This window comes from Boleophthalmus pectinirostris, unplaced genomic scaffold, assembly GCF_026225935.1.
Source record: "Boleophthalmus pectinirostris isolate CB_2022bp ecotype Guang Dong unplaced genomic scaffold, ASM2622593v1 HiC_scaffold_4, whole genome shotgun sequence".
Classification (NCBI taxonomy): Eukaryota; Metazoa; Chordata; class Actinopteri; order Gobiiformes; family Gobiidae; genus Boleophthalmus; species Boleophthalmus pectinirostris.
In genome coordinates, this window is record NW_026571353.1 from 28,400,134 (window position 1) to 28,426,757 (window position 26,624).

Consider the following 26,624-nt stretch of genomic DNA (forward strand, 5'->3'; position numbering starts at 1 on the left):
TACATAGTGAAATATATCATTATTGACTGTATATATAAATGGACATAGCTAACCCCCCAGCTGCTGCGTTCCAAATAGTAAGTGTTCATGGGGATGCTTCCGGCTACATCGACTCTGGTTCCAGTTGACTTTACGTTGAGATATTGTCACCCCCTATCCCTGTTACTGCTTCAGTGAGCCTCGTCATTGGTCTTAACCTCTATAACCCCTATAACCCCAAGCATCATGAGCTTCATTTGACTGGAGCTATTATAATTAATCATACAATACCATTTATTTTAATTAAATGAATTTTAGTGGACGGCTTCATCAAATAAAACATACATACAGTTTTAAGCTCAAGCTCTTTTAATGTCGGGAAAAATGTCTTGAAAAAATAAATTGCATTTCATTTCAAAATAGAAGACAAAGGTAAAGTCCCTGTACAAAACTGAGAAGACTAAAGACTAAAGACTGAAGTTAAAGCGCCGTTTTACTTAAAGTTGTTCCCTTTTGAACGTAGTCTACATCTCGTAAAGTTTGCAATAATCTTCCCTTCCTCTGTCACACTCCGTTAGTTCACTTCTTTATACAGTCTATGGTATAGACAACTAAGAATCCGATAACACTGCTGTACAGATCAGAATGTTGAAAATGGTACCAATTTTGTTGTTTAGAATTTATGTGAAATTAGCGTTTAGGAAAGTATCTTATGAATAGTTCATTGCTTCTCAAAACATTTCACAAAAAGTACCACCTTCAGCCTTCTAAGTACAGCCAGATCTAAATCAACCACGTCTAAAACAGGACTATTGATGGTCTAAACAAGGGTTAAACTACATCTAAAATGATATACTAATACTTAATACTTCAGAATACTTAATATATACTAATTCTTATAAAGGACTAACCCAAATGAGGAGACAAATGTGGATTAAATGGTCTCAAAATTCTGCAAGGATTAGCAAAGATATCCACATACCATCAGAAGGAAGAAGCGCCACAGAAGACAAACTTGCTATGTAAATATTCACACAATAGTATAAAGTAATATATTTGTACTCAGTCTTTGCCATACGTCAATCCTAACCAAGACATTCACAAGCATATTTTGCACATTTCTGAACCTGAAGTACTGTTACCTGTAAAACATATTATTTTTGCCAATACCTCTACCACCTACCTTTGACGATTGTGTGTGATTAACACTTTGTCTTTGTGCTCTTCTCAGTGCCCAGGCGTTGCAGACCATGTTCCAGCTTATGACCCCAAAGCAGATGTTTGAGCACTTACGGGACTACGAGCAGGTTTCACACATCAACTGGAACGAGGAGAAGGCTGCAGCCATACTGGAGGCCTGGCAGAGGAAGTACTCCGAGGTAAGAACCAAACTACTACAACATGACACATACGGAAAAGGAGAAAAGTAAAGGCTGTGAAGATGTATACGAAAGACAGGACACAGTGTGGAGTCAGTCCGCTTTATTCCGGGAACAGCAGATCCAGCTATCCCGAGAAACAGATGCACAACTTACACAGAAATACTACAAAACAGACATTTAAAGTGTTGGGAAGGTTACTTTTAAAATGTATTCCCCTACACATTACAGATTACATACCCCAAAATGTAGTTTGTAACGTAATCCATTAAATTACTTAAAGTGAGTAACGTAATCTGAATACTTTGGATTACTTGATATTGTCATGCTTTTTAAAACTACATGGATGTACCAACCACATCCTGAAAATTCTTGTTTGTTCTCTTCAAATTGGTTGTTGAGCCCAAATCTCACATGAACAGGGTTTTGTTTGCTGTAGAGAAGCAAAGACAAAGATGAAGAAGATGTTTTATGTGCTAAAAGACACAAAAAGTTTAGTCTTTCCTTAAGAAGATAAAAAATATTAATGATGGAGAAATGATTTCTTTATGTCCACCCTACTGTTAGGTGTCATATTGTTTAGACCTGGTTTAGACCTGGTTTAGTCCTGGTTTAGTCCTGGTTTAGTCCTGGTTTAGTCCTGGTTTAATCCTAGTTTAGACCTGGTTTAGTCTTGGTTTAATCCTAGTTTAGACCTGGTTTAGACCTGGTTTAGACCTGGTTTAGTCCTGGTTTAGTCTTGGTTTAATCCTAGTTTAGACCTGGTTTAGACCTGGTTTAGTCCTGGTTTAGTCTTGGTTTAATCCTAGTTTAGACCTGGTTTAGACCTGGTTTAGTCCTGGTTTAGTCCTGGTTTAATCCTAGTTTAGACCTGGTTTAGACCTGGTTTAATCCTAGTTTAGACCTGGTTTAGACCTGGTTTAATCCTAGTTTAGACCTGGTTTATTCCTGGTTTAATCCTAGTTTAGAACTGGTTTAGACCTGGTTTAGTCCTGGTTTAGTCCTGGTTTAATCCTAGTTTAGTCCTGGTTTTAGTCCTATCGTAATCCTAGTTTAGACCTGGTTTAGACCTGGTTTACTCCTGGTTTTAGTCCTGGTTTTAGTCCTGGTTTAGTCCTGGTTTAGTCCTGGTTTAGTCCTGGTTTAGTCCTGGTTTAGCCCAAAAGTTGAAAACAGGAAAATACCGCCGTGTAATCCATTTATTTCCACAATTGAAATATATACATGCTTTTTTTTTTTTTGCCCCAAAATGTCACAAAATATTGCTAATAAAGTTTATAATTGACTTTATGGTGAACATTTACAGTACAGTAATAGAGTAATTGTTATTTTCTGTCCCGTACACTGGCCAAGAGGTAACATACGAGGATTTGTGCCAACCTCAGTGTTGTGGATTTGAATCGTGGCAGTAGAAATTTGCTGAATGTCTCTTTCGCCTCTTCATCACCATTTCAAGATATATCTACATGTTATATTTTATTTATTTATTTGTTTATTTATTTCATTCATAAAGTATAAAAAGACATCGAAAGTGTCACAACATCAGACATACAAGAAATGAATGAAAAGGAGCAGAAAGAAGAGAAATCTTATGTTATCTGCCCCATGTTATCTGCCAATTTTTATTTTTTTTATTTCCTTCGGGATCAATAAAATACCTATCTATTTATTCCCTTTTGCTATTTTGTTACAATTATGGTGGCACACATTTTTTTACTTTGAATTTTTTTATCTAATTCAATTTTTTGGAGCTTTTTTTTTTTTTTCATTTTTGACCAGTGTATTTTTACACTGAGTACACTGAGTAACAAAGTCAATTTTAGTTATGCCGCTATAATCCCGGATGTTTTTAAGACTATGCATCATTTCCAAAAGCCAAAATGAATGTAATTACGTTGTTTCATAATCGAGCGGCCCCGTGTTGCTGCGTGGTTAAGGACCAAATCTTTCTTTCTCAATGCAAAGTTAAGAGGGCACAAAGTCACATGTCTGGAATACATTAAGTCCTGAACTCTCCCCCTCTCTCTCTCTCTCTCTCTCTCTCTCTCTCTCTCTCTATCTCGTTCTTTCTCTCTCCATTTATGCCTCTTCTCCCTCTTTAAAATTTTCTGTCCTCTGTCTATCTCTTTTTCTACTCTCTCTCTCTCTCTCTCTTTAGTTATCTGTCTCTGTCTCCCTCCATGTCTCTCTATCTCTCCCCCTCTAACTGACTGCCCCTCTCCCTCCTCTCCCTCTCTCTCTCTCTCCCTCTGTGTCATTCTTTCTCTCTCCATTTATCCCTCTTCTGCCTTTCTCAAATTTTCTGGACCACTCTCTTTTTTTTCCTTCTGTCTATCTCTCTCTCTCTCTACCCCTCTCTGTCTCTAGTTATCTGTTTCTCTCTCTTTCTCTCTCCCTGTCTTTCAATCTCTCTCTCTGCCTCTCTCTCTCTCTCCAGTTATCTCCTCTGTCTCCTTTCTCCTCTCTCTATCTCCTTCTCCATCTCTCTCTCTTCTCTCTCTTCTCTCTCTCTCTCCTCTGCTCTCTCTCTCTCTACCACTCTCACTCTCTCTCTCTCTCTTCTCTTTCTCTCCTCTCTGTCTCTTTCTCTCCTCCCTTTCTCTCCAGTTATCTTTCCTCCTCTCATCTCTCTTCTCTTCTCGTTATCTTAACTCCTCCTCTCTCTTTCTCCAGTTATCTTTCTCTCCATTCTCTGTCTCTCTCTTTCTCTTTCTCTCTCTCTCGTTATCTTTCTAACTCCATCTCTGTCTCTCTCTTTCTCTCCCTCTCTCCAGTTATCTATCTCCCTCCATTTCTCTTTCTTGTTATCTTTCTCTCTCTCTCTCTCTCTCCAGTTATCTTTCTCCTTCCATCTCTCTCTTTCTCTTTCTCTCTCTCTCTCTCGTTATCTTTCTAACTCCATTTCTGTCTCTCTCTCTCTCTCCCTCTCCAGTTATCTTTCTCCTTCCATCTCTCTTTCTCTTTCTCTCCTCTCTCTCTCTCTCTCTCTCTCTCTCTCCAGTTAGCTTTCTCCCTCCATCTCTCTCTCTCTCTCTCTCTCTCTCTCTCTCTCTCCAATTATCTTTCTCCTTCCATCTTTCTCTCTGTCTCTCTTTTTCTCTCTCTCTCGTTCTCCCTCTCTCTGTCTACCACCCCTCTCTCTCCAGTTATTTTTCTCCCCCCTTTCTTTCTCTCTCTCTCTCCCTCTCTCCCTTGTTCTCTATCTACCGCCCCCCCTCTCTCCAGTTATCTGTCTTTCTCTCTCCCTCTCTCTCTACCTCTCTCACACTTCTTCCTCTCTCTGTAGCTTCTCCCTCCAACTCTTCTACCTCTCTCTCTTCTTTCTCCTGCCCTCCTCTCTCTCTCTCTCTCTCTCTCTCTCTCTTCTTTCTCCCTCCATCTTCTCTCTCTCTGTCTCTCTGACTCTCATCCCTCTCTTCTTCTTCTCTCTCCAGTCTATTCTCCCCCCTGTCTCTCTCTCCTTTCTTCTCTCTCTCTTCTCTCTCTCCTCTCTCTCTCTTTCTCTCTCCTTCTCTCTCTCTCTCTCTCTCTTTTCTCTCTACTCTCTCCTCCACTTCTCCTCCTCGTATCTCTCCTCTCTCTCTCTTCTCTCTTTCTCTCTTTCTCTCCCTCCTCTCCACTCACCACACATCCACACACACGTTGAAAAAGTTCACGCACAATCACTTTTCCAGCTGTGGCCCCATTGGTGGCTCTTATGTGACATCATCTGGTCTTTGTTTTGGGGGCCCTAGCCTCTGTTCGACACGGCATGACCCTGTGTGTGTGTGTGTGTGTGTGTGGTGTGTGTGTGTATGTGTGAGCCGCCATTCATCTCTAAGGCTCAAGGAAAAAGGGAAAATCTTAAAAGCCACACTGTATTTACCCAGAGATAATAGCTGCAGTTATTTCAATGGTTCCCTGTCCTGAGATTTTCAAGGAGACAGTGCTCGGCTTAAGTGATATTCTGGAGCGCAATTTTTTTTTGTCGTACTTGTTCCATTAGTAGTTGCTGTAAAGAAGATAAAACCATGGAAATGTTTGGAATAACTTAATAAACAGAACAGAAAGTAATACAAAAATAAAGCGCCTAGAAGACAATCCCCTTGTTCATAAAGCAGGATGTTTTCCATTGAAATCTGATTCTTTGTTGAACACTACTGAGATTTTTAGAAGTGGGTTAAAGTTTTGTTTTGAATATAAAATTGTCAAGAATAACAGGATGCAAAAGCTGTTTTTTAAAATATGTTTTTTTGGGGAGATATTTTATAAACTTCAGCACAGTTTAGATGCATTACCATAACTTTTTAAAATTCTGGATTATTATAGCTTGATTACAAAAAAAAAAACATATAGAAATGTAGTTTTCTCAGTATAGGTTGTATTTATTTTCGAGGTCACTGGTTCTAATTTGTTTTAGATTGCACTTTCCTCTGGTTATTGCAGTTATTCTCATGTAATAAATGCATATAATGACAGCAGTGACTGATCTAGTTCATGTTTGATGTGTCGTTTTTGTATTGAAATATATTGTATAATAACCTAATTTTGCACAATTCCTGTCAAAAAGTACATCACATTCACTAGTGGACTTCTAATTCTCCGTCTCTGTTTCCAGGCCGTTCTGAAGAGTGTGGCAGTGAACTCGTCTCAGAAGGTTTTGACGTTCACCACCACGACTCTGGAAGACATCCTCAGGTCCTTCTCCGACGTCAGTGTGATCCGGGTGGCCAGCGGGTACCTCCTCATGGTAAGAACATATCCATCTTAAATATTGTCCAGTTAATTGCAAACTAAAGTAATGTATGATGTGATAAAACTATCATTTATTTTAAAATGTATTCAAGAAAATTTTATATAATGAATGGAGATGAGTTTAGAGTATGAGAAATATATTCAGTTAAGAGCAATACTACGCAACGTAAAATTAGACGACAAAATAGTTATTCAAGCAAGAGTAGAAATGAACTGAGGAAAAGTAAGTTCTGAGTAATTATATACTGACATAATGTTTAATGTTGAAGCATTATGTAAACAGATAAAGTTATGTGCAATTTCAGGCCTTTCCAAACATTCAGAATAATAAATAAAAAAACATTTCACATGTCAACATATGGTATTTGTTATTGACACAACAAGAAAAGTAAACAAAAGAATTAACTCAAAATTGCTGTTCAAAATAATATTACTCAACTACAAGTAAAATCTGGTGTAATCATACTACAATTTCTTTAAAAACAAAAAGTTATTGATTACTATTACTTCCCTCTGGTAGTATTTAACTTGTGTCTTGCTCTCCCTCCTCAGCTGGTGTATGCGTGCCTCACCATGCTGCGTTGGGACTGTGCTAAGTCCCAGGGGGCCGTGGGGCTTGCCGGGGTCCTCCTGGTCACTCTGTCTGTGGCGGCCGGACTGGGACTCTGCTCTCTCCTGGGAATCTCCTTCAACGCTGCCACTACACAGGTACAAATATAATACTGCGTACATGTGTGACTTCAATGAGTAACTGTAGACATATATGGTTTTCAGTTGTATTGTGTAACTTTTCTGGTGGAGGGTCTTGTCTCCACTGAGATGTTATTGCTTCTGGAGTCTTCAATATTATGGCATTAAACATATCCATATTGTACTTATTTAATTTTGGTTGTTTTGATTTCATAAAAATACCCTGAACACCAAGCATACTTTCTGTGAGCGGGGTTGCTTCTCTAAAGATCTGACCTGTAACTTGACCATTGCCTGGAATGTCCCACAGTGCAGCAATAAACTTAATCTCCAGGGAGACAAGTAGATGACACTACTAGGCCAAGTTACAAGTCAGATTTGTGGAGAGGCAATTCTGCTGTCAGTAAGAATACATGTTTTTCAAGCTATTTTTACAGAAGCCGGGAGGTCTCATAACTAAACTCTAATGCCATAACAAATACAAACTCCACAACACAACAAAAAGCCACAACAAACCAAAAAGCCACAATGGAAGTGACAGTGGGACTCTATTTTCCAACGAACCAAGCGACGGTTAGACAGTGACATTGATCCTGGCCACAAAACAATAAATTACTTTTACTTACGTTTCCAACTTCGTTCACTTCTCCTTTCAATACTTTTCACATTCTTGTTCTTCTTCAACTTTTTCCATTCACTTTCCGCTTAATAAAGTCCCGTGGTCACTTCTATTGTGGCTTTTTGGTTTGTTAATAGTAATAATAAGACATCGGACTTATATACCGCTTTTTTTGGACACTCAAAGACGCTTTACAAAAAAATTAATATTGTTGTGCCGTTTGCATTTGTGTTGTGGCGTTTGTATTTGTTGCGGCGTTTGCATTAAAATAGAGCCACGCGGTCACTTCCGTTGTGGCTTTTTTTGGTTTGTTCTGGCGTTTTGTTATTATGTCACTTTTGTATTTGTCGTGGCGTTTGCATTTGTTATGAGTCCTCCCAGCTTCCATATATTTTTTGCAATAAAGAAACCTGTAATAATGCTGGATACATTAGTTTAATGCCAGACTGTGGAAAATTCAGGCAAAGCAATAACATCTCCATCGGACCATCCATCATGAAAGTTACATAGATTTCACCTAACACCATTTACATACAGTATATTTTCAACAACTACTTTCACTCATTATTAACAACAGTATATCTACACTTTTGTATCCTTGCGTCAGGTTTTGCCCTTCCTGGCCCTCGGCGTGGGGGTAGATGACGTCTTCCTCTTGGCCCATGCCTTCAGTGAGACGGGACAGAACAAGAGGATCCCGTTTGAGGTGAGGAATCGCACCATCAGCCTCCCATCCGCCCCTCTACCACCCCTGTGCTCCCTTATCTCCACCGCAGAGGAATGTGTGAAAGCAAAGCCTGTCTGTGCCTGTGGAGCAGCATCAAACACTCTGTACCACACACTGCAGCTTATCTAAAAGAACGCTAAAATTTGACCGAAGAAAGAGTAACAGTCAACAGCTATGATCAGCATGTTGCTTAAGGGTGGCCGAAATATGGCTAAGACTCAAAATTCATGTAATATTTAGCTTAATGTTGCCTTGAAGAAGTCAAGGTCAAGGGTGTAAGAGTTCACTTTGATTGATTTCGATACTAGGGAAGAGACTTGATACTTAATACCCTTTCCGATGCGACGATGATAATAAAAAACACTCTTTATTTGGACAATAGAATGTAATTTGCAACATTAATTGATCATAGTACTTTCTTTTATGTTACCACGTGGCCTTACATCTGTGTAATCTCTCAGTGGTACAGGTAGGTTCCATAGTGGTCCATGGGCATGTACTAGTCTGTGGTTTTATACTTGTTCCGATACAGATCAAGATGAGTCTAAATCTATTCAGGAAGGGTTCATTTCTATCCTGTAAATCTGACTTTTTAGTATCAATACCTGCACAAATGAGTGCTTTTGACAACCCTAGTTAACACTTAATTAACCATTTGGGAGAGTGGGTAGAGAAATCTGTCTGAAAATAGAGCTGCTATAAAATAAATCTGTGAATCATGATATGACAATCAATCTATTCTGGTAGTTTACAGTGGTTGAACATAATGAAGTAAAAGTATCAGACCAAAAATAATTTCTCTGTGTAATTTTAAATGTAAGGTACCATAGTTTTAGCCTGATTCATCTGCCGGTTTCAATTTGTGGAAACCGTCTGACCTCGCAGCATTAGGATTCATTCACTCGACAATCGGCGGGTACTTTTTTATTTAACCAAATGTTGCTATTTGATCGTGACGTCTGTAATGCGCCAAATCCCGTAGGAAGAAGGGCAGTAACGTCTTTCCCCTTGATAAAAATCACTAAACATTCTCTTTGTTACGGTATTAAATCCTCGATCTCGGGAATCGTTGCCAACACAGAATCTATGGCTCTTCACTGATTGGCTGGTGCCTGGACTTGCACTTTCCGGGATTCTTGCAAACCGTCTAGTGTATTCCGATTCCTGACCTAGTCGCTGGAGAGAAATGAAATTGAGCAGAGGCACTAGGTGGCACCAGTCTAGCTAAGTTTGCAGTGGTTGATCAAATTTGACAAATTTAATAATCAGACCAAAAATTATGTCTATGCTTAATTTTTAATGAATTGTAACATAATGCAATGAACCACCACACTTCTAATATTATCAAACAGCTTTAAACACAAAGAGCAGTTTTTTGTCTGTATAAGTGTGTGTATGTGTGTGTGTACGTGTGCATGTGTGTGTCTGTCTGTCTCCATCACCTCGGCTGTGGTGATGTTTACAGTCTATGGATCACAGTGACTTTTCATCTCCGAGGGGAAAACAGACATGTTTCCTCTTGTTTCTGTCCCTGAGGCTGCTTCTTTCTCCCCCTTCTCTCTCCCTCCTCCTCCCTCCTTTACTATCTTTTTCTGTCTCATTCCCCCATCTCTCCCTAGCTCTCACTTCCTCCTCTTTCCCTCTTTCCTTTTCTATCTTTCCTTCCCTCTCTCTCTCTCTTCCCCTTCTCTCCTCTCTCCCTCAGCTCCATGTCTTCTTTTAGTTTCGTTCTCTCCCTCTCTGTTTCTCTCTTGCTCCCTCTCTGTCTCTTTTGCTCACTCCCGTCTCTCTCCCTTCTTCCCTCTCCCTCCCTCTCTCCTTCCTTTGTGTGTGTGAGATGAAACCTAAACAGAGTCAGACTTGATCTATCCTGTCTGACACACACAAACACTGTCTGTGTGGTCCTGCGTGTCTCCACATATTATCAACACTAGAGGTGCTGAGACGTCCTCTGCAAGTGTCCAAATAGTTGTCCTGAAGTCATGCAAACATAGAATATTCAGAAAAAGGCTACATGAAAGTGAAATTGATTTAAAAAAGAGCCGATTTGGGTTATCCTCCCAACAGGGTTACATAAGGTGATACTTTGGGGTTTAAGTCACAGATGCCTGAACCTCAACCAAGTCATTTACAGGGGCATTTCTAATCTGGTGCCTTTCAACACTAGTGTCTAATTATTGTTATTGGGAGAAACAAACCAACATTTATGGTTCTTATGGGTGGGCGTTATGGCAAAAATAACTTTAGAGTCTACATAAATTTTCAGTTCAGTGTCAACTTGATAAAAAAAAAACAAAAAAAGTTGCTTAGTATTGCTTTGAACAGGTGATATAGTTTAATTTTGTTTATTTGGGCTTATTTCTTTTTACATTTTCTTTACATAGCATACGTCAAAAGGAGTAGGCTGATGCAATTGCTCAAGTGCACTACTCCAGTACTCCCATATAATATAAACTCTTCTTCTTCGTTCAGGCTTGATTGTGATAACCTAAGTACGGTACAGTTTTCAAATATCTTTAAATAAACAAATTGCTGTAGTTGATTGATTGAGATCCATATTATTTCAAAACATCAAGAAAAAAAAGTTCAGATAGGAGAGGAAGTCACGGGGCTTATTGTAAATGATCACTGTAGCCTGTATTTTTTATTGTACGGCTTTGTGCTTTTTAGATGTTAAGTCAATTAATCAGTTGATGGTGTTTTAGTTGACCAAAATTAGTCAACTAGTAATTTCATTTAGATTATAAGGAGTAGAAAGGAGAAGTTAGTGAGTGAATGATGGTTTGGTTTGTCTTGTTATTTAGTTGTAAAAAGGCTGATTAAATTCATGATTCACAAGTGTAATCTGTGTTCGGGTTGCTTGATTATGGAAAAAATCATTATCACAGTGATTTTGGTCATTATTGAAATCACAAGTTATTCAAATGAGTATTTTTTAGGTAAACGATGCATTTATTCAGCATTTCTCTCTCTTAAAAAAACTCTTTTGTTATTGATAATTTACACAAAACTTTCAAAATGAAAATAAATAACAGCTACAAATATGAACCTTAGAGCAGTTTTGAATAAAATATACTTTGAACATTAAATAAGACATAGAAAAACATTAATGTATCCAAAATAAACTATATATCCAGCTGTTCTACAATCTCTACATTTAAAAAATAAAATAAATATACTTAATTATATAAAAAAAAATTGCAAAATAAGCTTACATGAGTTTGGAAATTGTTTGACACACAAATCAAAATTCGATTAACTGCACAGCCTTAATCTGTCTTTATATAAATACATTTTTCCTTGTACTTTTCCCTGCATAAATAGTTCTTTTTGCATGAACTCCCCCTGCAGGTGTAGTCGTGCGAGCGCAGTTTGGGTCAGATACATAGAGCTGCATGATAAGCGCTTTGTGTTGCATTTTTTGTAGGAAAAGCGCTCTATAAATGAAGTTTGATTTGATTTTGATAGTTTTGAGAGCTTTTACCTCACCCTCATTCTTTAGTCAGCTAATCAATCTGCAGGACAAGTGGTCAAACAAGAATTTATACGGTTGATTCCAGCCCTACTGCACAAAATATTTCTCATAAAACACACAATTTATTCACTAACATCCCACTGTATCACCCAAACAACAACCAATTGTCTGTAATGGACTACAATTATGAAACATTTTAGTCTTATGTGTGTCTTACGTGTTTATCTCCCCCCTTTTGTTGTGATTTAAAAACCGTTTTGCAATTTTTTCGAGTAAAGATTTCATTCATCATAAGTAAGTCGTAGTAACTCATCATGCTCCTCCCTGTACTTTCATGTCCTTTGTACTTCAGACAGAGGCAGACACGGGGATTACAGGAGAACACTTGAGGGCTTCCAGAATCTTCACAATCACTGTCAATCACATACGAATTACGATAATTGTACATAATCTGAAGTATTACACATTGGCCGTAGGCTGCTCAAAAGCGTTGGGTTTCATTATTACTTTTCCTTGAAGTCTGTAGATCCAGCTTACTATAGAAAGTTCTTAAGACTCGAGCTGCTCCCTCCCACTGTGAACGTGTGTGATTTATGTCTCGTAATAAAAATCAGACGTGAATGAAAACTGCAACTACCACATTTGAAAACAGTGCAGGTGCCATAGCTGTCTGCCTCCATGATACGCGATATGTTGCAGTTTTTAACTCGTGTTTACATTGGTTTAAGGTGCTGGCTTAGTCTTTTATTCCTCATTTTCTTGTCATCTCATGCTTTGATTGGTGAAAATTTAATCATATAATAAAAAGTTGTAGACTCAGTAAAGGTTGCAACATATTTAAGAAGGCAAATTCTGTATTTTACAAGTTTCGTGCCTTTATTCTGTGAGGTTTTCAATAAAAATTCAAAAAACGTATTGTAAATATTAGCCTTTTTAAACATTTTCTTTCATTGTTTTGATTAAATTTTTTATTTCATTAATTTAAGATAGATATAAAGGAATAATGTTACAAAAATATGAGTGAATGAAACGGTAATAAGAAGTATAACTGGTACTTCTACTGATATTTAAAGTCAACAGTGGAATATTTTAAGTCTCGTCTTATCCCACTTTTTTTCTCTGGCTTTCAACATTGCGTGAGTTGTGTGGTCCTCTGTGTCTTTTATTTGTTTTTCATTAATTTTATTGGTTTTATTGCTATTCTATGGTTTTTGCTCTTATTTTATTTTACTGGTTTTATTGTTTTAAGAGCATTATTGGATTGGAACATGGATCAACCAATACTCAAATTCAAGTGAGACTTTTTCGTGTTGTGGAGGCCATTAAAGACCAAAACATTACGCTAAAGTAATGGTCCTATATTTATGTAACTTGAAACACATTCTCAGATTTGCCTAAGAAGTCTCAACATTATTTTTGCTATGCCCTTATATATAAATGTACATTTTTTTAATCCTTTGTTTTTCTCCAGGATCGGACCGGGGAGTGTCTGAAGAGAACCGGAGCCAGCGTGGCCCTCACCTCCATCAGTAACGTCACAGCCTTCTTCATGGCGGCGCTCATCCCCATCCCAGCGCTCAGAGCGTTCTCCCTCCAGGTACAGTTCAAGTTTACCGTAAATTCCGGACTATAAGCCACTACTTTTTTCTCACACTTTGAACGCTGCGGCAAATAAAACAACGCAGTTAATATATGGATGGATTATTTGTTTGGCACATTACCCATTCATATATACGGTCTATGGTTTGGCAACACAGTGGGTACGTGCAACCTGAGTGCAGAAAACGCCGCTGTCTGTGCAGTTAACACACAGATCTAGGTTTCACATGAAGTTGCTACACTAGCTAATGATATAGTTTATATGTGATATGTGATATATGTGATAAAATAAGTTATGATGCTAAATTAACATTAGTGAAGGGGATACGTCTTTCAAGTATGCGTAAATGACGAGAAGAAACGTCTCAGACTTCAGTAGCTGGACATCCACCTGATCGATAGAATTAGCCCCACCCCCGAGAGAGTTTGAAATCTGCTGAAATCCTCCAAGACACTGACATGATACAGACAGGACAGCGGCTCTTTCTGCAGGAGACATGTGCGGGGAGAGACGGGGGTGATGCGCCGAGGAAGATTCTTGTTTGATTGTGTTTTGAACAGTTATTTTGCGCTTCATGCACACACCCTCCTCATGGAAAACACATGAAGAAACGCAGATGATACAGCTTTTAAGTTAAACGCGATAGATGTGGGTGTGGAGAAGGAAACAGAGCTGCTGCGCGTGAACTCGACATCAGGGAGTCGATGGTGAGACTTTGGCGACAGCAGTGTAACGAACTGACTCAGTGCAAAAAGACGACAAAAGCTTTCAGAGGCGATAAAAGCAGACGGCCCAAACTTGAAAACGTTCTTGAAGACGTGGACACCTGCAGCTTATAAACAATTGTGGCCTAAGTATGTACAATTTTAAAATGTTGTTAAGATTTTGTTGATGCGGCTTATATTCAGGTGCGCTCAATAAATATGGTATTCCTCTCTGAAAAATCTATAACTGACCAACTCCTCACCAATAAACTTCACATCTCTCCACCATATTTTTCACTGGATTCTGGTGAAGGCTAGAGTTTGAATATTTAGAAGTCATTTTAATAGTTAATATAAAGCAACACCCACAACAAATACAAAACAATTTCCCCCCGACCACACACACCGACACAAATTTAGTTAAATAAAGCCAAAGTAATATGGTAGTGCAGCACAAACACACCACTAGGCCCCCTTACATTGATATATTTTGGCCAATTTATAATAAAAATTCCCTCTTTCTCTCTTCCTTCCTTTTTTTTTTTTTTTTTAAATTTTCTCTCATTTTTAAATAAACATTTTTAGTCCTCATTCTTAAACTAATATTATTTTCACCATCATCATTTCCTTTCCTTTATTTTAATTAAAGTGAGTAACACTTATTCATACTTTAATGAATAAAGACAAAGTACGTGATTTTTATTGTCTTAAAAATGTGAAAAACAAAACAAATTCCATAGTTATTCCTCATTTATCTTATTCATTTTTAGCATCGTAATGATTCATTGCAGTACTTACAAGCACATTTCACAACTATCAGAGGACATTAGTTGAAAAGTTAATAGCAACTAACATGCTAACAGCGCACTTCCTGTCTATCACAGTGTAATAAGATGCATATAGTACACAGCTGACTTGTTTTGATCTCTTGGGCAAAATAAAAATCAGGTACAGCGCCTTTACAACTCCAAATCTAACCACAATTGCGGCGCTTGTGTGAAAATTCAATATTTTCCAACATCATGTAACCCCAGCTTTTTCTGTCTTCAAGCTGTACGATATGTGTCTTCGTGATATGCGCAGCTTTCTCTCTTTTCTGGATGTTTTGCGGTTGGCCCAGTGTCTGTGCAGATGTAACAAAATCCCTCTGCATATGGGTGTACTTGGAAATCCTTGGAAAGCACATTTGTTAAGTTGTAATATCTGTGTGGGAGGTTTGAAAAGCAATAGTGTGCAAACTAGAGCATATATTTGTGTGTTAAGGTGGGACAGTCCGGTGGGCCATATGTCAGTAATTATAGACATTACCGCAAAAGGGAAAAAAAACAGGACAGAAAGAGACAGTTTTGACAAAGTACTTCCAATTGTCACCCCCATAGTTGTTATTAAGTCTACACCAGTCAGTCAGGAGCTCAAACTCTTACGCAATATCTCCATGTTATGTAAATACTCAGGTTGAAATGAGTTCACTTTTCGCTGCATAAAAATTGCCTGGTGAAATCTATATGTTTTGGCAGAATTTTTGGGTACTCTGACTTTGCTTGTTGTACAATTATAGTTGGATTTTTGCAGAGAGCCAGTCAGACAATTACAGAAGTGTCTTGTAAAACAGATCTACAACTTGTTTCTCTAAGTGCTAATAAAAACAGGTAACTTTCATATAATTGTAGTTTTACCAATATCCAGCTGTTACACCTTTCTGCTTATAAATCTGTGTATCATTCGTTCATTCGTTTTTTCAGTTTTCAATTTTGTGTTTAAATGAATAATGGAAAAAAATGGACATTTCTTGTTTCTGCGACTTAAACTGCGATGCCAGACTGAACGAGGACTAAACCAGGACTGAACCAGGACTAAAAGCAGACTAAAACAGTACCGGTTTTGTCCTGGTTTAGTCCTGTTTTAGTCCTAAGTGCTGGAACCGACCCGGAGATGAGCCCGCATAGACTGTCAGGTGATCAGGACTGAGACCAGGACCAGACCATGACTGAGACCAAGGACTGAGACTGGGGTCACACCAGGGCTGGGACTGGGACCAGACCGGGACAAGACTGTGATTGAGACTGAGAACGGACCGAGAATGGGACCGGACCGAGAACGGGACCGAGAATGGGACCGGGACCGAGACCGAGAACGGGACCGAGGCCAGGACCGAGGCCAGGACCGAGGCCAGGACCGAGGCCAGGACCGAGGCCAGGACCGAGGCCAGGACCGAGGCCAGGACCGAGGCCAGTTTAGTCCTGGTTCAGCCCTGGTTCAGTCCGTACGTAATCCAAAAGTCCAGCATCGCAGTTTAAGTCACGGAAATGGGAAATGGCCATTATCTGTTTTTTTCATTATTCATTTAAAGAAAAAATCAAAAACTGAAAAAAATGAAAAAAAAAAAGCACCAAGAGAAGTTTAATGCCATATTGTGAATTATTCTCAGCAAAGCAATAACATCTCCATCTCTACACCGCTAAGGAAGTTCCAATCCCCCATCTGTAAAGTTACGTAGTGCACCTTTAAGTGTGAATTCTTTCTGTGGTCCTGTGGCGTCTGCGTACACTTGTGAGGTATCTGTGTTTGTCCCTCACCGTCAGGCTGAGTGCTGGAGCTGCTTTTACAATATGAGCATGTGTGGATGGATGGCTTTAGTGCAGGAGACTGTCAAACATGATCCATTTACCTCATGGGGCTAATCCAGAGCACCCCCCTCCCTCTTTTACCCCCAAACACACACCACCCTCCTCCCCTTTTACCCCCAAACACACGCACTTAAAAACTCGCACATAGCAGGCATTCTCACTCGCGGTTTTGTTTTGCAGAGCCTTAGACACAAGATCGGACTGATAGCATCTTTTATTGAGGAGTGGGATCCAACTGTACGACTACATAACACATCGTAATCAAAACTGTAAATAAGTTGGTGTAATTATCAAATCGCAAATGTCCTTTTATGGTACTTACAATGTAGTATTAGTTTGCCATTTCATCACATATGTTACGGAGGGCTGCAAGAAGACTCGCAATCAAATCGAAATTGCAACTGAGTGACTAAAGCTCAGTTGGTAGAGAGTTTGTCCACTGATCTGAAGGCTCGTGGTTCAAATCCTGCTCTTGATATAAACAATATTGGTTGAGCAGTCAGATCCACTGACCCACAGGTTGGTGGTGTGATTCCTGCTCCCACAGTTGAATGCTGTTGAGTGTCCTTGGGCAAGACAGTTAACCCACCTCGTGTCACTGGTGTATGAATGTGTGTAAATGAGTCAGTGGTTCCTTGATGCAAAGTGCTCTGAGTTAGCCTGATTCATCAGCCAGTTTCACTTCGTGGAAACCGTCTGACCTCGCAGCATTACGAGTAATTCACTTGATGGTAGGCGGGTACATTTTTAAATTGAACAATCGCTGCTATTTGGTCGTGACGTATGTAATGCGCCTCTAACAGGGTTTACTAATATATTAAGCTTTTCCCAAATCTCGTAGGAAGATGGGCAATAACGTCTTTCCCCTTGATAAATTTCACCAAACATTCTCTTTATTCTGTCTTTAAATCCTTGATCTCGGGAATCGTTGCCAACATAGAATGTACGGCTCTCCGCTGATTGGTTGGTGCTTGGACTCGCACTTCCAGGGTTCTTGTAAACCGTCCAGTGCAGGCATGTCCAAACTATGGCCCGGGGGCCAAATGCGACCCTCAGACAAATCTTTCTTGGCCCTCAGGCTTCCAGGTGAATTGGCCCAAATTACCTTGCATCAATTAAAAATTAACTTTTTACTGCAAGTTTTTTTTTTTTATCTACCTTGAGAAAGCTAATATTTAATATTTAGTGTGTGGTTTTAAGGATCTTAGAATGAGCCATCAATCTTTATTCATTTTAACGTGTTAAACATGCACATATTTTAATTATTCACTGTTTTGAGCTCCAGTCTACGGCCCTCGATCAGCCCTCTGCTTCGTCTGTCTTTAGATATATGGCCCTTGATGAAAAAAGTTTGGACACTCCTGGTCTAGTGTATTCCGATTCCTGGCCTAGTCGCTGGAGAGAAATGAAATTGAGTAAAGGCACTAGGTGCCTGACTAGCTCTAAGTGCCCTGAAGGTGGAAAAGTTCTTGACAATTCTTGAAGCTGACATAATTAGCAAACGCTGCAATTTTTTATGTACCAGAACCTGCACAAACAACAAAATATCCTGTCTTATTCTGCAAAAAATCTGCTATCCCTGTAGTTTAGATTTGTACAAACATATTGTGAAAAGTCTTTTTGTTGATTCTTCTAGACACACTTAAAAAATGAACTTCGGAATCCTATTAAGTATTAAAACACAAATCATAAATCTCAAATCTAATCTTACATTTTCCTGAATCGTTCAATGCTAGTGCTTCTGGAGTTGTTTTGCGCTTTGAACAGAATCCTACTTTTGAAACACACCTCGCAAATCCAATCACAATTGCAATACTTAGAAAAATCACAGTTACATTTCTCCTAAAACCATGCAGCTCTATCCAACCACCGATCTCCCATCTCACACATCAACAACAAGCATTTCCTGTACTTGACTCCTCTTTGGATTCACCTCCGCGTTTCCTAATCTTTTCCTCTTTTTCCTCTTGCATCACCGTGAAGTCTGAGGAATGGCGTCCAGATAAGAGCCGAAGCGATGGAACACACACATTCATGTACTCGGGACAGATGTGATGATAAATCTCTCCTCTGCGGGGTCAGCGTGCGGTCGCTCTGTGTGTGTGTGTCTGCAGCCCACTGGACATTACTGGGCCAATTCAGAATTAATAGTTTGTCTTCGCGTAACATCACAACATTTCTAGAATCCCTATAGTTTAAAGGGCCCATATTGCTCTATTTTTGAGTTATGTTGTAATGTTGTTTCATCACAAACGTACATGGAGTAGTGTTTTATTTCATTCTAATCTTACATTTTCTACACGTCTTCAACACACAAATTCTGCATGTTCAGGAGGTGTTCTTTTCTCAAACAGAAAACACTCTGTTCCACCGTGTGATGTCATGTGGTAATTCAGGAAGTGCTCCAATGTGTTTTTAAACTCCATACATCTTCACTAGAATCATTTGGGTGATTTCAGACCTGGAATTGCCAATCTCGACTGAATAAAGTTCAAAGGTAGCTGTTAAACTACCACTACATGACATCATAGGGCTGAATGGAGCATTTTGAGCTTTGGCTAAAATGAAGTAGTTTACATTTATACAAACATATTGTGAAAAGTCTTTTTATTGATTCTTCTAAACACTTTTTAAAAATGAACTCCAGAATTCTGTTACGTATTAAAACACAAATCTCAAATCTTTTCCTGAATAGTTCAGTGTCAGTAGTCAGGCTGGTGCCACCGAGTGCCCCTGCTCAATTTCATTTCTCTTCAGCAACTAAGTCAGGAATCAGAATACAATAGACGGTTTGCGAGAACCCCGGAAGTTGTAGACCGTGCACCGGCCAATCAGCTGTGAAGCCATGACTGGGTCCCTTTTTTTGGTACAGCACAACAGTAAACAAAGCGGTCAAGAAGGATGTAGACGAAGACATACATTCTGTGTTGCCAATGATTCCAGAGATTGAGGATTTAAAGCTGGAACAAAGAGAATGTTTGGTGAATTTTATCAAGAGGAAAGACGTTATTGCCCTTATTCCTACGGGATTTGGTGCATCACATACGTCACAACCAAATAGAGGGGTTTGGTTAAATAAAAAAGTACTCACCCACCGTCGAGTGAACAAATCCTAACTTGGCGAGGTTGGATTGTTTCCACAAAGTGAAACCGGCTGATGAATCAGGCTCCGTGTATGTTTTTGATGAGGTAGCAACAGTATAGCATGGCTTAAAGCTCTCAAAAATCCATTTTGTGTAACGTAGGACCTTTAACATTGAACTGCAGGTCAGAGCTCTGTGGTGGAATTTTCTGTTTAACGGTCGGATTGCAGAGTTGTTGACCTGGTTTATGGTTAATATCTCTGGATTTACTGGACTTATCCACGTGGAATAAAACTGGCACAAGAAAGTGGTGCAATTATTCAATCCAAAAGACGTGAATGTTGACAGTTGAGATTAATATGGCATGTTTGTGGAGCCAATCCCAAACACATAATGATAAGATTTAACATTTGTGGATCATAAGTTTGGATACTTCTTGCAAAAACAGTGAATCTCCAATAGAGTTATATCGAGCAGTGGTCCCAACACTATTGACAACTGGAAAATACCTTTATCTTCTGTTGCTAAAACAGTACTTTTTTTAGTTATTGTAGTTGGCATCTGGAGGTCTCTTGGTATTATTACTTAATTTTGAACCTTATTGACAGTGCCCTCTTGTGTTGGCTGTGTTATGATGAAGGATGAGTTGTATACTGTCTATAGCAAAAGACAAACAACAAAAATGTGCAAATCACTTTTGAAGACAGAAAGAGTGATTTTTTTTTTATTATCATTTTGGTCATTTCATCGGAATTGAGTATGGAGTCTGTTCTTTAGTATCAAAACTGAGTGTGAAATCTTAGTATCGTGACAACACTTCAAGCAGCACCTGTGCAAAGCTGTCATACAAAGTTGTGGTAAAGAAGAAGACAGGAGACGTTTTTACAAAGATACATTTTTTGCAGTGTGAAAGAGTGATGTCTGCTCATCACCTCCGGCTCTGGGCCTCTGCTCCTTGGGTGGTCCGCTGTGTTTTGTGCATGTGTGTAGAAGTGTGTACATGTGTGTAGTAGTGTGCAGTGCTGTGTAGTGGTCTGGCAGCTACGCAACATCCAGATTGTCCTCCAGGCTGGGCCCCAAAGTTCCCCCCAGCCCCCCAGCCTCCAGAGCACCTCCTTGGAATACTTAACCACAACACTGTACTGCCTTCCATTACACACAAACTTCTGGAGAGGACAGGCCTCTCTCTGCACTTCTCACAATTTGAACCCAACTGGAGCAATTTAGGAGGTCCTGGGAGAGTAGAAAGAGTAAAAGGCTTTGTATTCGGCTTCTGCTTGGTGAAACAATGGTGTCTGTGATTTTAAGTAATTATGGTCACTTGGTATTGAGGTTGATGTTATTGTTTGGGGTAGTTTGTGGTTGTATGTGGCATTTATGTTGTATAATGTTGTCAAATTAGTGTGTAAAGTGTACCCTAAAGATGAACAATGTAACTTTTCTGGTAAGGGATTCGCCAGCTGCTTGTTCCCATGGAGATGTTATTGGTTTGTCGAGAAAATTCCACCATATGGCATTGAAGGCATCTATGTTTTCTTTTTCTTCAAAACTACCTTAAAAACATGAAACCTATCCTTCAAATATCAGAGGCTACGTTTATATGATGACGGTCTGAACAGAAAACGCAAAAGTGGCATCGTGTGTTCACTTTTTATTCCACATTTAGACGAGTGTTTTTGGGAGGAAATTTGCGTGCATGCGGTGACACAAAAGTGTGTGGAATTTGATTGAAACCGTGTACGCGATGTGAGCAGATCTGACCAGAGTTTTGCGTCTCGGGCAGTGTAGACAGAAACGCTACAGCGGAGCATGTTCTACTTTTACACTCTGGAGGTTGGTTTCAGATTTTTGCGTTTTTAAGCCACAAAAAAGCCATCACCGTCTCAACAAAAGGCACTTCCGATAAAATATTTTGTCATTTTTCCCCGCAGGCGTTCTCATGTAAACAGACCCAGAGTTAAGAGCCTTTCTTCAGATCTGACCTGTAACTTTGCCTGTTGGTGTCACCTGCTTGTTTCCATGGAAATTGATCAATGTGATGCCATATTGAGGAACATTCCAGGCAAAGCAATAACATCTCCATGAAGCAAGCGAGGTGGCGGACCGTCCAACAGAAAAGTTACATATTCCACCTTTACTTTTACGAGAACATTCAACAATCAAATGTACCTACAATTTCACTTTTGTAGGTTTGATAAAGGCACACGTGTGATTCAGTTCCTGTTTATTTTGGTAAAGCCCAAAACCACAACAGCCCTCACCTCACAAGTCTGAACAAGAATGTTGATTTAACCAAGAGCAAGAGAATTAAAGGACAAGGTAAAGGTCATCCAGCCAGGTTTACAGAGCAGGATCAGGGCACAAGAGAGGAACTGTTGATTTAAAGGTGCACTGCGTAACATTTCTAGTGGAGGGTCTGCCACCTTCTTATCTCCAGGGAAACATTATTGCTTTGTCTAGAATGTCCTAGATTACAGATTAAACAATCTATCGCGAGGGAGATAAGCAGGTTACAGCACTACACTACATTACATTTGGAGAGCCGCAGAAAGAATGATTGTATTTTTGAGCAATACAAACACCCGTTATAAATCTATGCTACATTCCAGGTGAAGCAATAACATCTCCATGGAGACAAGTAAGTAGCGGACCCTTCACCAGAGAAGTTGGGCAATGCACCTTTAAGTTTTGCTGAGAAATTATATGGGTTTGGAGGTTTTGTATCTGACAAAAACCTACATAAACCTAAACTTCAAACTTCTAGACACTATCAAAATCATTTATGTCGTTTGTGCTTTTCAGGCTGCAGTGGTGGTGGTGTTTAACTTTGCCATGGTGCTTCTGATCTTCCCCGCGATACTGAGCATGGACCTGTACAGACGAGAGGACCGGCGCTTTGACATCTTCTGCTGCTTCTACAGGTGGGTCCAAAAACCCAACTGAGCTCCTCTATCCCCCACTGAAGATCCTGCCACACTGCAAGAAACAATGTCTACTTACACACACACATGAGTTCAAATGAGTTGAAGTTCATTTTGAGCTGAATTGATTTGACGAATGTAGTTTATTTTCAGTTTTTCACATTGTTTAAAGATGTTTCATACAGATTTCAGATTCTATATTTATTTCTTGTTTCAAATAAGTAAGCCAGCTTTCAAATTTTGAAGAGTAAGTAGGTATAATAGTATAATAACTAGTTCTAAGTATCTATTACTTGCTTTTTCTTGAGCAAAAACAGGTTTTACTCATTTACTTGAGAAAAAAGTTGGTTAATGCGACTTAACAAAATAACTCAACTAGAAATTTTGCTTGAAACCAGCCAAACATCGCAATTAGCAAATTCTCTAAATAAATCCAAACCAGTCAAAATCATGTGTTTCAGTTTATATGCAACATTTTCAGGACTTTTCCCCAATTCAAAACATATACTAGTTATATTTTGTTTTAAGTTGTTAGTCACTTTGGTAATGTTTCTAATTTTCAACTCTGTTAAACCCGTAGATACCTCATGGATTTCAGTTTTTACAGTGCATAGTCTTGTCCCCACATTAAATCTCTCTTTTATGTTTTCGCATAATCTCTCCACTAACAATGAATCAGTGTAACATACAGACTCTTACTTCCTCTAAATCATAGCCCTAATCCTGCTCAGTCAAAACCTAATTACTCTTTATTAAACTGCACCAGTCCACTGCCAGTCGCGGCATGTTTGTTGGCACAGCGTCTGGACAGATGTGCACTTGTACTATTAAATTCTCCCACTCTGGGTTATATATTTCCTACTGCAGGCATACATCCCATTCACACAAATAACACAGGCCTGATATCATTTTACTGTACTTAATAGTGCTCTCTGTGGCTCAATTCAGTGTGTTTCCATTTTCAGTATGTATCACTGCTCTTTCATGGATCGCTATTCACGTTTGTGGGGATGAAAAATTTGAACTTTTGAAAATACTAAATTCAGTGTGAAAAAATGGTTTAGTTCTCAACGTTACAATGGATTTAAAAGCGCGCTATGTGACTTTTCTGGTAGAAGATGCAGCACCAGCTTGTTGCCTAGGAGCAGCTTTGCCCAGAATGTTACACAGGATGGCCCAAGTTGTACTTATCTAACTACAAATGCTTTTACTGCTCAAAAATACCTGAAAAACATGCGTTATTACTGTGAGGAGGTTGCCTCTCCTTTTCACAGATCTGCCCTTATACCTTATCTGAACTTGGTCTAGTGGTGCCACCTGCCTGTCTCCATGAAGATCTTTAATGCCTTACTGTGGAACATTTCAGAAAAGCAATTAGGCACCATGTAGACAAGTAGCCTTGGTTCATCAGCTGGTTTCACTTCGTGGAAACTGTCTGACTTCACAGCATTAGAATTCGTTTGCTTGATGGTAGGCGAGTACTTTTTTTATTTAACCAATCGCTGCTATTTGGTCGTTATGTATGTAATGCACCTCTAACGGGGCTAAATGGTATATTAAACTTTTCCCAAATTCCGTAGGAAGATGGGCAATAATGTCTTTCCCCTTGATAAAATTCACCAAACATTCTCTTTGTTCCGGCTTTAAATCCTCAATCTTGGGAATCGTTGCCAACACAGAATGTATGGCTCTTCGCTGATTTGCTGGTGCCTGGACTCGCACTTCCGGCATTCTTGCAAACCGTCTAGTGTATTCCGATTCCTGACCTAGTCGCTGGAGAGAAATGAAATTGAGCGGAGGCACTAGGTGGTGCCAGCCTGGCTAGTAGACAAGCAGACTTTTGTCCTTCATGTGCTCCATTTTGAGGACTTCAACATATATTTATTGTTTATTTCTTTGGAAACAATCCTCATTTTTCATCACTTTGAAAACATGCTGCTTCTGTATATTTTAGAAGTATTAAATTACCAATCTAGGAATTTAAATTTGGTTAACATCTCTCTCTCTTTACAGCCCTTGTGCCAACCGGGTGATCCAGATGGAGCCTCAAGCCTACCTGGATGGTTCAGACGGCAGCCACTATAGCCCGCCCCCGATGTACCGGACACCGCCTCCCCTTTACCAAACCCCGCCCCCTAGGTACACCAGCCCGCCCCCCTCGTACAGCAGCCTCGGGTACGCTCAGGAAACGCAGATCACCATGCAATCTACGGTGCAACTCCGCACTGAATACGACCCACGCACGCAGGCCTTCTACACCACCGCCGAACCCTGCTCACAAATCTCCGTACAGCCCATAAACCCTGCCCAGACCCGTACCAACGTGGACTACACCAACAGCAACTTGAACAACAACAACACCAGTAACCGCGGCAACGCCAACTCCTTCTCCCATCACCATCCAACCGGGGGCGCGAGTTTTAGCTGCGCACCAGGACCTCAGCCCGACACGGTGTCTACAGGGAACAGTGTGGAGAATAACAGCTCCACGCGAGATCTCATATCGCATTTTGGTGATGCCTCCATGGGGTTGAGATGTATTGAAACTCCCTGCTCTGGTTGGACATTCGCCTCTTTTGCTGAAAACCACTACGCTCCATTTCTGTTGCAGCCTACCACCAAGGTGAGTGACTCAGGGTGACTCAGGGAGTGTTTGTGGTTAGATCTTTCTGAGTCAAACACTTAACACGGATTCAGTCTGACCTCAGTTATATGGGTGGCCAGATGTCACACAAACAATAGTTATATCTTTAAAGCTGCTCTATGTAACTTTTCTTGTGGGGAACCTGCTACCTGGTTGTCTTCATGGAGATGCTCTTGCTTGGCTGTAATATTAAGAGTAGAGCAACAGACTTGTCTATCTTGATATTATTTAGTCAATTACAAGTGCGGTTAAAGTGGTACCTCTCCACAGATCTGACCCATAATTTAGCTTGGTGGCATAACTTGCTTGTCTCTGTTGAGGTAGATAAGTTTAATGCCATACTGGGGAACATTTGAAGCAAATACATCTCCATGGAGATGGCAGACCCTCCACCAGAGGCATTGCATACTTCACCTGTAATCTAGATCAGTTGTTGTAACTTTTTTTCTGGGTTCCCATATTTTAAAAGTCACAAACCTTAGACATTATTCATAAATCACAAAATAAAGTTGGATTTGACCATTATTAAACATTAATGAAGATATTTTATTGTTGACTGAGTGATCGTGTCTCTCAGAACAATTAGTATTACTCAAGTTTTAAAACAAGCGACCCCAAAAAAATCTCTTGCGACCCACCTGACCCAGGCTTTGGAAAACAATAATCTAGATATTTGTTTCTGTTGTGATTGTAGAATGTTTTTAACCGGTAGAAGTAGAAATGTCACAGCTCCTCTTTATGATTACATTCTAACTCGTGTCTCGTTGTTGTTTTTTTCAGATTGTGGTGATCGTTCTCTTCGTGTGTCTTCTGGGCATCAGTCTGTACGGTACCACTCAGGTCCGAGACGGGCTGGAGCTCACGGACATTGTGCCGAAGGGGACCAGTGAATACGACTTCATTGGGGCCCAATTTAAGTTCTTCTCCTTCTATAACATGTATGTGGTGACTCAGCGTGCAGACTACGCACAGAAACAGTCTCTCCTGTACCAGCTGCACCAGAGGTTTCACACTGTGCGCCACATTCTCAAAGAGGACAATGGAGACCTGCCCCGTATGTGGCTGCACTACTTCAGAGACTGGCTACAAGGTAACGTCATCTCATGTGTCTATGATAATTCCTTGCTTTTGAAAGCTATGTAACAGTACAATTATTTTCAAAGTTCAGACAATTTGTGGTTAATTTGTGTTTTTTCATATCACCCAGAGTCTCATATTATTCAACCACAGTTTTCATTTAGTTTTATTTAAAAATAAAGACTTTTGACCATCGCCATTTAACACATAAAATACTTATTCTCCAAAGTCTGAAATCCAGACCACATGCTTTTACTGACAAAGGATTGTTTGTTGACCTCTCAGTAATAAAGACACAAGCTGATCTTTTACAATTAGAAATTAATTTCTCTTAATTTCACAGGCCTGGCTAAACCTGAACTATT

At 39.6% G+C, this 26,624-nt stretch overlaps 1 protein-coding gene across 1 annotated transcript in view; it reads left to right on the forward strand.

Annotated features, from left to right (window-relative positions):
• ptch1 (patched 1) overlaps nt 1-26,624 on the forward strand; it is a 132,865-nt gene that overhangs the window by 63,608 nt on the left and 42,633 nt on the right. Inside the window, exons 8-15 of the mRNA XM_055161805.1 lie at nt 1,211-1,358; nt 5,956-6,087; nt 6,645-6,800; nt 8,009-8,107; nt 13,075-13,200; nt 22,420-22,538; nt 24,552-25,161; nt 25,963-26,272. Of these exons, the coding sequence (XP_055017780.1) occupies nt 1,211-1,358; nt 5,956-6,087; nt 6,645-6,800; nt 8,009-8,107; nt 13,075-13,200; nt 22,420-22,538; nt 24,552-25,161; nt 25,963-26,272 (1,700 nt within the window). The remainder of the gene's footprint in view (nt 1-1,210; nt 1,359-5,955; nt 6,088-6,644; nt 6,801-8,008; nt 8,108-13,074; nt 13,201-22,419; nt 22,539-24,551; nt 25,162-25,962; nt 26,273-26,624) is intronic.